At 44.9% G+C, this 12,137-nt stretch overlaps 1 protein-coding gene across 3 annotated transcripts in view; it reads right to left on the bottom strand.

Moving 5' to 3' along the window:
* CNNM2 (cyclin and CBS domain divalent metal cation transport mediator 2) overlaps positions 1–12,137 on the bottom strand; it is a 128,235-nt gene that overhangs the window by 11,729 nt on the left and 104,369 nt on the right. For 2 of the 3 annotated variants that reach the window (XM_036223024.1, XM_016154494.2), the window contains exon 5: positions 6,494–6,587. In XM_036223024.1, coding sequence (XP_036078917.1) covers positions 6,494–6,587 — 94 coding nt within the window. Of the gene's footprint in view, positions 1–3,453; positions 3,520–6,493; positions 6,588–12,137 lie in introns of all 3 variants that reach the window. The other variant, XM_016154493.2, reaches the window with a different exon arrangement.

Below are 12,137 nucleotides of genomic sequence, written 5' to 3'. Positions count from 1 at the left end.
AACCAATGAAGGCAGCTTTCTATTTTCCAAAGAATTAAAAAAGTGTCAGCTGCTCAGCCCCGTTCAGGGGCACAAACACAGTCCTCCCCGAGCCTCCGACGGCACAGACGCTGGGGCTGCACGCCTGTCGGGGGCGCCACTGGGTGCTGCGAAACGCAGGCGCCACGGGGACGCGCCACCCAAGCACAGAAGCTGCTTGATGTGAAACATGGGCTATGAAAAGGCGGCGCTTCATTTTTTTTGTCAGAAGCAAAAGCAGAGGGCTCTTGAGAATATTCATAAATCGGTACATGTTTTAAAGGGATCCAAATAGTTCTGTTTACTCATACCTCACCTCCCAGCCTAACCTATTATCTTCATCTCTGACTCCAATAAAAGCCCCACTAGGCAACCCAAGGGTGTCTCGGGATTTCAAGAACACTTAGGAGACACCAAACCCTTAAAAGGTGAAAGTGAAAGGAGGTCCAGGTGAATCTAAGAGATGCTGTTTTTAAGCTTCTAATATACATTTTCTTTAAAATGTTAACTAGGTGACCACACTGGACAGGTCCTGAATTGCATCATGCCGCAGGATTAGAGGGGACCAGCTGGCTCCTCTTTGCAATGCATCCCTGACAGACGCTCCCACAGAGGAGCTGGCAGGCAGCTGGTCCCACCCTGCAACTGTTGGAAAGTCTATCAACATCCCCACCAAAAGCTGCCTCCCCCACTCCAAATGACAGTTTCCCTCCGCCGTATGAAGCTCTGAGTAACTTTCACTCCTGCTACCTGAATCGGCTCTTTAAAGTTCAAAGATACTTATGTTCTCCCTGAGTCTCTTCTCCAAGCTGAACACCTCACCCAGTACGTTTTACTGCCCCTCGCCTCATCCCGACCACTGTCTGAGACTGATACCCAGAACATAAGAAGCACCAAGGAACATCGAGTGACGAGTTCACGTTCTGCTAACATTTTCATGCCATAACTTTCCCCACGATTTTCATGTCGTGAAACCAATTTTCCACTGTTAGGTCAAAATTAAACTCGGAGTACCAGTTCCTCTAGTTGCTTTCACTTAGCTTCTAAGAGAACAAGGCAAATTAATAATTCATCAGATGTTTCTCTGTTTAGCAGAATGGAGCTTTGATCAGATATTCCAACTTTCCTAAGCTTCAGAATTCCTCACCTGTAAAAGGCAGATAATAGTACCCACCTTATGAGGTCTGATGAGGATCAAAATGAGGTATATAGGGCTTAGCGAGCATCTAAACCCAACAAATACGCAATAAACGAGCCTGGTTAACACTTTTATGTTATTTCCTGTTAGCTCCCTCCCAGACCTCCCCACCATCCGCCTGCCCCGGCCTCATGATCAAGCCTTTCCATGCTTGCAATTACTTCACCCAGCCTGACAGACCCAACGGTTCTTTAAACAAAGGGTCCCATTATATCCCTGGGCTAATTCAGCCCCTAATCACATCACCATTTCTATAGATACCTTCAAAATGGTGTTATAAAAATGAAACATTTAAAGGGCACTTTGCTTATTGATCAGACCCTGTGCATTGGCAGAGAGATATCTGAGGCCTGACGCAGTATTTCTGAGTCTCCTGTTAGTTTCCTTTGAAGAGAAGTACAGGCTGATTTCTCTGCTTCCAACCTAGTACCTCGACTACAGTCAGCTGCCTTTCAACCCACTGCCTGTTTGTGAGATGGGCTCTCTCCTGAGCCAGGAACCCACTCCTGGGAGTCTCAGCCACAGCCCGGAGACGTGCCCGCTGTTCTCTAAGATTCCCTCTGCAGAGTGACAGGCACTCAGCACGATTAGCCTTTCATGACCATACAATGAGATGTATGAATATTCACTCAGGAAGAATAAAGACTTAATTTAAGTAGCCACTCCATGGTTCAGGTCATGTTTTGTTGCCAAATTTATGTGCCAAAATTTTAGACAATAATTATGAAAACAACTTTCAATTTTAATTCCTCTATGCCCTTGCAGAATTGTTTTCTTTCTGCTTTTTGTCTTGGCCTATTTAATTCATCTTACCTAGGAACCCTTTCTTTTTGCTAGTAAACTAGAAAGATACAATAAAAAAAATTCCTAGCCTTCTCCCTTGAAACCACAAGGCACCTTGTGGACTACACTGGAAATCGCTGGCTTAGCTCAACCTCCATCTATTATTGTAATGCCAGCATCCCGGGAGGGCTGGACCCGCAAAATGGATTTTTCTATTACGGGATCAGATGGGGCAGGCAGAGCTAAGAAATCTTTAAGTTTTACAGGAAATGTAAAATACAAACAACATTTCCATGAGCTTCATCCAAAAGTCACTCTACTTCAGCCTCTGTGACATTCTAAGTAGGTGGCACATGCCAGCAAATAATGTGGGGAAAAAAAAAACACAAACATATATACATACGCATAAGTACATATTTATGTGCATATATATGTATGTGTGCACATACATGTGTGTATGTATGTACAGCCTGCCAGCTGGCTTGATTCTAATAGCTTTATGAGTAATATTTTACCTCAAACACCCCAAACCTTTTCAAAGCAAAGATTTGAGGGAACACTGATTTCTAAGACAGGTATTGCCTCCTTTACCAAATATTAGCATTTTAGAGTTTTGCTGAAACTGGATTATGAAATGTAAATTTCATCAATCAGCTTAAAAAGTATAAGCTGTATGGAAGAAAATAAATATAGAAAAGTTGTACCACTAAATAGGAAAACCCAGCAGTTTTAATTAAAGAAAGATTAACCCATTGCCTTTGTTTTTAGCAGCTGGACATGTTAGCCGGGCACGACCAAGCTCTCCTGCCAGGCCATAACCAGCAGCTCATTAGGGACGTGCACAGCACTCATTTCAAAGCAAAGACAAGGAGACAGGAGGAGCGGGTCCACCTGGCCCATGGAGGGTGGCCCGTTCACATGGTGCTGGAAGGAGGACAAGGGAAAGCCTCGGGCAGGTGGGGTACTTTCCTGGTTTACCAAGAAAAGTCCACAGTCCTTCAGGCTTTTGACTGCATGTCTTCTGTAGAAGCATCCTCAGGTTTTGAGGCCCCCTGGGCCTTTGCAAGCTCTACACGCCATGACTTTGCTGAGGTCAGAGAAAGAAGCCAAAGCAGCTCCCTTCTGCTGCCCTGAAAATCCAAGGCCAGCAGTGTGGGTGGGGCAGGCAGGGAACACTGAGGGTCCAGGTCGGAATCGTTCTCCCTTTCCATGTGTCATCACTGTTCACGCTCCAAGACGCGCTTCCAGCCTCCTAAACTCTCTGCATCTGTTGTGAGCATATACTTTCCTGGATAGCTCACTATTAGGTCATAGAAATGTGGAGTTTCAGAGTTTAAAAAAAAAAATTGAAAATGACCCTGACCAAATAAAGGGAGCAGACCTGGCCAGCCAGGCTGTTGCGGGGTCAAGGGAGGCAATCAGAAGAATTATGAAAAGGAAACATGCAGAATTACCTGGAGAACCTGCTGCTAACAACTCTGTTCTGCTGACAACAAAGGTACGAGACAGGGACAAAGGAACTGAAAAATGGAGAAAAATAGGGTGAGACCAAATGAAAAGGCAAGAAAAGAGATCTCTGTAATCAGGGGATAGGACTGGATACCTGTTCTACCAATTGAACTACTAACATGAGCCATTAATTCCAGAAATGTAAAAGCCTGCATGATGTTATATAAACCAAAAAGAACACACACTGCTTTCCAGGAAGAGAAATACAGGGAGGCTGAAGTCAGGAGAAATCCTATTCACATGCTTCTTTACGATCTCAGAAAGCTCTTAAGCCATTAATACCCAATTGGGTTATGGCTCAAAACGTGCTCTTCTTAAGGACTTAAATCACAACCAGCTGCACAAAAGAGGAGCTCGATTACGCAGGTGGCCCAGGAGCACGGCCCAGGGCGCCTGTGCCCAGCACGCTTCTCCTCACTCACCACGGGCCCACAGCATCCCCATCTGTGGCAAGAAGTTAGTTATTCAATTCATTTACATTCTTAATTAGTCTAATTGTCATCCTGACCGAATGCTTTGAATTGCTTTGGAATACTAAGAAATTTCAAAGTATTAGAGGAAAGCAAATAGACAGTCATACACAGATTTCCTGGGAATGGCAGACCAGTCATCTTCTTTGCTGCTCACTCGGACGGGAGCTTGTAGCTCCGTCTGATTGAAAAGTCCAGTCAACACTGCCCTGACCTGGCAGGAGTCATATTTTCTGGGCAATTTTTTTTCTTTTAATTGAGGTATAACTGACGTATAACTGGATAGGTCTTGATAAGTGATTACTGTAGGATTTCTTGTAGGCAATCAACATTAATAAATAGAAATATTATCTTGCAATCACTGTACTAATTGCATCTCTCAATGAATATACAAAATCCCAAATCCTAAATGTAAAGTCAAGTAAAATACTGAATTTTGTAATAAGATGCTATTAATGAAATCCCCTTCCTGGCATTTTCAAGCTAGGAAAAGCAGCTCCACAAGCTTTCTATGTTAAAGGCCTGCTCTTCGACAACTTTCTGAATGGGACTTAACCTTATATGAATCCACAGTTCAGTGAAAATCAAGTTAATATTTGGGCTTCAAGAACCAGTAATCGATAAAAATGTACAACTCACTCTTCCAGCTTTCTTTTCAAAGCCACCTTATAAATGTGACTCTGCTGACCTGGGGTCATTTGAGGTTGGTGGCAAACAACAGTCACGACCTCAACACCGAACTGTCACACCGACATTTATTTCCTCTTGTGCTTTAGAGATGACAAAGCGCCGGGGAAGTGTCATCACATTGTACTCCTACAATCACACGAGGCAATCTCGTTACATCCTCTTAAGAATGAGGAAGCCAAAGGCCTTTCTCAAAGCCAGGCAACCCATATACGATGGAAGTGAGGCTGTAACCTGGGTCTTCGTGGCCTGGTTAAGAATCTCTGTCTCCTCACAAGCAGTAAAAACAGAAGGTCACCTTCAAGTTTACAGCAGACACCGACTAATTAAGAGGGGTTAGACAGGCCTGTGTTCACACTGGGTGTTAGTCAGCAGTTGAGAATGGGGACACTGGCCCCGCCTTTTACTCAAAAACCTGCCCTGGGATAGTGGAAAGATGCCCCTGGGGCCGGGGGTGTTTGGAAGTGTGGGAGAATTCTTGACGTCTCCCTGGCTTTCTAGGGGTAGACGCTGTGTAGCACAGTAAATGTGGACCGACATCACAAAAACAGACTTGTCTGGAGATGTCCACTCCCCTTTTGAGACTGGTTTTCAGAAGTGACAATGTTTTTTTAGGACAGGTTATTTTTAAGTTTTGAGGTTTGTAAAAGTTCTTTCCTAGGACAGCATGTCATTTGGTATTTTGGCCGCAAGGTGGCACTCCAGCACCTCTTCACCGGGATGCCCCTGTTTCAGCCTGGGTGAGGTAGCAAGGGCACTCACACCACCAAGCAAGCAATGCCAAGAGCGGCCATTCGAGTTCCATCCCAGAGGTGAGCCAGGTGTCTGTGTCCATGTTCCTACCAGGACACTGCCTGCTAGCATCTTGTGCTCAGAGTACTTAGTCAAGAGCCCATGGCACACCAACCCTCAGCTGGCTGCCTCTACTGGGCAGCTCTCTAGATAAAAAGAGCTGACTATAGGTAATCACTAGATATTAACAATCCCATTCATCATCAGGAAAATGCAAACTTAAACACCTCCGGAACAGTTAACGTTTAAAAGACTGAACAACATCAAGTGGTGGATACAGAGCAACTGGACCCTTCATCAGTACAGGTACGAGTGTGAACTGCTACGGCCACTGTGGAAAACTACTGGGCAGTGGCCCCTAGAGCTGAAGATGCCCTCGTACCTGGTGACCCCGCAAGTCCGCCCACACGTACGGCCCCAACAGAAACGCACACGTGTTCGCCAGAAGACAGGTACAAGAGCGCACGCAGCCGAACGGTCCGCCATAGCCCCAAGAAGGGAACCACCCCAGTGTCCAACAGCAACGAAAAGAACGCACCACTGCGCCTTCTCACGACGGGACGCCACACAGCAAAAGAAATAAAGCAGAAGCACACAAGACCAGAGAGATGAATGCGACAAGGACGACACTGGGTGAAGGCAGCCAGACTCAACATGACGCATCATGTGTAATTCCACGGACGTAAAATTCAAAAACAGGCAAAACCAGCCTACGCTCAGAAGTCAAGAAAGTGGTGCCTTCTGGGTGATAATGTCTCAAAGAGCGTGCTGCTGGGGGTGCCCAGGGGTTGCAGGTGTCTGTCTCTGATCTGGGCGCTGGTTAGCACAGGCACGTTCAGTTTGTGAAAATTCACAGAGGTAAAATACTTATGATTTCTGCAGGGGTTTTTTTTTTTTTTGTATATATGATGTACTTCAATAAAAAGTTGAATAAGTAAATAGCTAGAACCCTGGCAGGGACCGAGAGGAAAGATGACAGTGGAAGGGCCCTATTTCCTAAAACACGGCTCTGGCCTAGGAGGCGAAGGAAACTCACCTGGAGAGGCTGTAAGGGCCATTACACCATAGTAAGAAAAAGCACTGGCTTCGAACTTCATACCTTCTTTCCCAGCTTCTACTTCCACTTTCCCCTGTGAAAAGAACAGCGGAGCATTTTCAGTCCAACTATACGATTTTATATGAAAAACTCTAGGCAAGAACTGCTCCTTCTTCAGATTTTGTCTAAATTCCTTTCCCAACAATCCCAAGGAAGTAAAGCCTCAGATACTCTTTCCCAGTTAGAGGGTAGGGTTAATTCATCTTAAATATGGAAACTAGATTTGGCTAGAGATGCAGAGATGACAGTAAAAGTGTGGCATTTAATGTCTGTGAATCCACTTAATATCTTCCCAGCATCCTTAGTTCATGGATTCTTCAGGAGCCCTCCCAGGAATAAAAAGGTGATGCTCTGGCTCCATGAGTGGGACCACACTGAGAAGATGCTCAGTGACGGTTACCCAAGCTGTCTTGCAGGAGCCCAAGCTGGAGCAGAGTCAGGTTCAAGGGTCAACAAGGTTTGTGGCCATGGGACAGAGAGAACCAAACTGGCTCCCAGGGGTGGAACTCTTGTCTCACTAACACGGTCCCCTAACCAACTGAGCAGACATCGCCCAGAGCAATCCCTTGTCATCCAGACTCCCGAGTCACTGCAACACCATGGTACTTTCACCTTAAGAAAGTCTCCTTCCATCAGAACAAAACCTCTCCTAAAGGTTTCCCTTTCCTTCCTTTTCTCTAACTTGTCTACAACTTCTTCACTCTTATCAGTTCCTCTGGGACAGACTGGCCATGCCTTACTCACCCCTCTAGCCTTAGAGTCCACCATAATCCCTTTGTGGGAGATGCTCAATATGCATTTTCTGGGCTATTAAAATACCCTAATAAGTGAGCTGCATGTCTAGATTTCTGAGCCAAGGGTCAGAAGGACTCTTGTTCAGATTACCTCTAATTGCCTCTTCAGTCAAAGGAAACTTTATGATGCATCCTTTACAACAGGAAACAAAAAAATAAGCTACCATTTACTAAAGAGGAACTGTGCTAACAATTCACAGTGCTTTTATTAATTCATTTAATGCTCATGATTCTATGAAGCAGACACAATCATCCTCCTCTTATAGATCAGGATTGGGGGGTGGGGCTTAGAAAGATTTTCAAACTGAAGAACAAGCTCTTAACCGAAATGCTACACTAGGCCACCCACTAAAGCAAACTCTATTATCTTGATCACTTGCTATTATTCTATACTAAATTCCCAATTACGGAAGACCTTTCTCAAATCGCTTCTTCAGAAAACTATCTGTTGTCTCTCTTCAAGGTTTGCCTTCACTCAGTGGATCTTCTAGTTTTACCAATCCCCAACCAATCCTCTTGCTGTAAGAAAGAAACTGAAAACTTCACCCATAATATCAAATCTACCTGCAAATAGGTGCTGAAAACCTGACCACGCAGAGTCCTAGAGCAGATGCTGTGAGGAGACAGTCCTTGCCCTCCAAGAGGTTATGGTCCAGCAGGTTGGGGGGAACACATGAAAACCAACCATACAAAGCAGTAAAGTTCTACGTGAGGGAACAGACAATAAGAATATAAGGAATTCGGAGGAAAAAAATTACTTCCTGTTCTTATATAAAGACAAATTTATAAAGGAAGGAAACATCTAAGAAGGAGTAGGATTTGAGCCAAGAGAAGAGAATAGTGAAGAAAGGCCTGAGGTACAGGGCTGCACAGGAAAGATGGGCGAGGTGGGTTTGGACAGCGGTTTGCTGAGATTAGACTGTGGAGCTCCTTGAATGAAGGCTAATGAGGTCAGGTTCTGGAGCTCAGGAATACGGTTTCAGGAAGATAAAGCCTACACTTACGCTAGAGTGGTAACCACAGGATTGGAAAAAGATCGCTGTGGATAAGGAATCAACAAAGTTTGGTGAAACCATCAGGGAGCAAGATGTGCAAGGGAGAGAGCAGGAGTCAGTGACCACAATGGAAGTCTGCTGAGTGACTTGAAAAACGAGGGCCCCCCGAGCAGAGATGCAAAAGGTGGGTTGATCACTGGCAGGGCCAGAAGGAGAGGACAAATTCCCTTTAAGAACAAGGCCCATTGAAGAGGCCATCAAAAAAGCAAAACTGAAGAATAAAGGTCAGGAGAAAGCTCAGAACTGGGGACAGAGATCTGAGAGTAGATAAGACAAAGTGAAAAGAAGAAAGGACCAACTGTACGCAGCCCATGACCAAGAGTAGGAGGGAAAACAGAAACCAATGTGCGACCGAAGGAAAAACAGACCAAAGTGGAAGTGGACAGCCGTGTCACCAAAGCAATGAGGAGAGGGAAGGACCTCGGGAATGAAGGGATGGTCAGACCACTGAGGAGGGAGTCACTGGCGGCCTGCAGGGGCATTTCACTGAAGAAATCAGACAGGGGAGGGGAAGGCAGAGCAGGAAGGAGAAAGCACAGGCAGCAGGTCTGCAAGGAGTGAAAGAGTCAAGTGAGGAGGGAACCCTGGGGTCAAATGAAGGCTGTTTCGGACGAGGGAATCCAGTGGGCACGTGAAAGGAGTGAGAAAACAAAGTGTGGAGGGAGAAGAGCTGGTAATTAAGAGAGCAAAAGCCAAAGGCCGGCAGCAAAGAGTGGGAAGCAGAGCAGAGGCTGACCTCAGAGGAGGCAGGGTCCCCTAAGAGGAGGGGAAGAAGAGGATGGTAGGGGCACGATACGCAGAGATGGTGAACAATAAGAACAGGAGTGCCTGGTGGTATAAATCTTCTCAACTACGCATCCATTTCGTCCATGAGCCGATCCCTGAATTTGTATTAGACAGCATAATAGTATGTATAATGCTATTTGAAAATGTCTTGTCTGTAGTTGTAAACTCAAAAGTGACTACAGGACCATCTCATAACTTCAATTTCTATGCAGAAAATCAGGAGGAAAGATCAAATGCGATAATAGAGCCTCATGATGACTTCCATCTTTATGAAGCTCCAGTTGACCTGGATCATTTGTTGTACAAGGTAGAGGGCCTCTTGTGTCCTGTGTCCCTGCAAACTGTGTCGGTTCAAAATTCTTTTGTGATCAACTCTCAGAACCAGCAGGGCAACCCAACAGTCACTCCCCAAAAAAGACGGCGACTAACAACACCTGGTCTACCTCTCAGAAAGGACAGTTCCTGGGGCAGGATTCATGATTTCCATGCTCCGAACCTCTGCCTAGTAAATTCAAAGGCAGAGATTCCCTTGCTGTACACTGAAAACACTTGGGGTTTAAAACAAAGAAACAAACAAGCAAGCAAGCAAACTGATGTCTGGCTGCCTCTCCCAGGCATTCTGGTGTAACTAGTATGGGGTGCAACCTGGCGGTAGGGTTTTAATAAAGCTCTCCGGGTGGTGCTAGCACACAGCGAAGTTTGGGGTCCTGGCTTTAAGGCTCTGTTTGTGAACAACTGTTCACCTCTGGAACCTCTGTGTACCCTGGCCTCTCTAGAAGTGCCCCTCAAGTCAAGGGGCTGTGAGTCTGCTAATTCAATAAGGACAGCTGCACAAAGAGTCGAAGTTCTAGACCTTCGCCATTTCAGCCGATCCCTCTTCTGCATGAGACGGGCGCCCGGGCAGGGAACGATCAGCTTCCTTCCTTCTGGAGTCTACCTGGTCTAGAGGCAACAAGCCATAAGGCAGATAACACTGGGTTGCCGGTTCCTAGATCTGTGCATGCCAACAACTAGTAAAATGCACCTCCATCCTCAACACTGGAGACAGAACTAAATTTTTAGTTCATAAAATATTTTTTTTAAAAAACAGCTATCTGCTGTTACTATCATGTCATAAAAGATCAGACATTTTAACTCTGAAAATATAACTTCAGGATAACAGAGAAGTCTCTGTTCTGAATACATATAACTTTATGAAGAACTCACTCTTTTTCTCATTTTGCCTTAAACTAGTGAAAAGTTTGTCAAGTATCACCAATGAGGAACCACCAACCAGATTAACTTCACTTCACTTATAATATTGCAGATGAAAGGATCCCCGGGGTTTTATCAGTTCTAATATTCTATGATTCTATAATTCTAAAACCACCCTGCCCTATGTCACTCTCTATAGGAGTGAAACTTTACTAGCAGGCAAGTCTTAGAAACATCCAGTAAATGTCTTATTCATTTGTGTGTCAATGGCTCCAAAAGTGACCATTTCAAATAACCCTACCAGCACACACATTAGGTCGCCCATGACGAAATGGCTTGCCTGGCTCAAAATCAAGCAGGCACCTTCTTAGATAATGACTTTTTCCATATAAGGAAGGCACTATATCAATTTTACTTTTTGAAACATCCACAAGTTTACTTTACTCTAGCATATCACCAAAAAAAATCGGGACAGGGCACACTCCCGGAGGGAGCGAGGGCATCGTGCTGGTGAAGAGGAAGAGGAAGAAGGCCTCACTGTTCCCAGTAAAGCTGGCTTCCCGAGCAAAGTTATCATCACAGAACCCTGTCCTTCTTTGCAGGAAGATACTACATAACTCTTCTCAAAGTTTCTAAGCATCCACAAAGTACTAAACAGTTTTGTTCTGCATCTGGTCTCAGGGTGGTAGCCTATGCTTCTGAGTTGGCACAAACCAGGTCAAGTCATCAGTGGATGTCACGGGCTCATGGAGACTGAAGATGTCCACTGAGCATCTACTTGCTCTCCTGCTTGCTCTTGAGCTTTGTTTTTTTTTTTTTTTTTTAAATGACAACCACAAAGTAGGCAGCGCGGCTTGACACCGAAAAGGAAGAAACTAAAACACCAGGGACCCAAACACCAGACTATGTTCACCAGCACTTCCAGCAGCCCCAGCAAGAGAGGCTGCATAACCTAAAGGGGTCTGTTCAGGGGACGTGGGGGGGCTCTGGCACTCAAACATTCTCCAGCAATATTTTCCAATCTAGAGCCTGCAGATGTAGTCCTGGGACTTTGCAAGTTTGTTTCATAAATGTTTAAACTTTTTAAAAGATCTCTGATGGTCAAAACTTAATTTACACATATTTTGAACCACCTGGTTGACCGTCTTCTAATCAAGTGCTGCCACCAGATGTCAGTGCCAGTATTTGCCTTAATGTTTCCACCCACGTTGCCAAGAAGTTGCTACTTGAATCACAGAGTCTTGCTATTCCATCTTGTTAGAAATGCAGCATCTCAGACTCCATCCACTCGATGCCTGCTGAATAACAGTTTGCATTTCAACAAGATCCCAAGTGATTCCTAAGCACATTAAAGTGTGAGAGGCACTGAGCCGAAGAGAAGGAAACAGGAGGACTAAGCAAATAAATAATTCAGTCACGCCCAGTGGAGGCCAGATAATAGCAAAACATACTGTACAAACATTCAAAATAGCTCAAATTGAGCAAAGGAAGGGCTGGAGGATTCAGTCATCGCTGGGCACATGGAGACCCTGGTGTACTGAATGCGAACGAGCCTGCACTAGAGCTCCCTCCCCAGGACTGGGACCAGCGGTGCTTTCCCATCAGCCAAACAATGTCATTAACACATTTAGGACATAGTATTAATTGCACATTTGTCTTGGTTTGTAGTTGTATATGACAGTTCTAAACAAAAGGAGTGTATGCCTAATTTTATATTTACACACATTGAAGTAGAATTTTAAAAAAACTCGTCAA

This window comes from Rousettus aegyptiacus, unplaced genomic scaffold (genome assembly GCF_014176215.1).
Source record: "Rousettus aegyptiacus isolate mRouAeg1 unplaced genomic scaffold, mRouAeg1.p scaffold_m13_p_6, whole genome shotgun sequence".
Classification (NCBI taxonomy): domain Eukaryota; kingdom Metazoa; phylum Chordata; class Mammalia; order Chiroptera; family Pteropodidae; genus Rousettus; species Rousettus aegyptiacus.
This window is presented reverse-complemented; position numbering and strand designations above follow the sequence as displayed.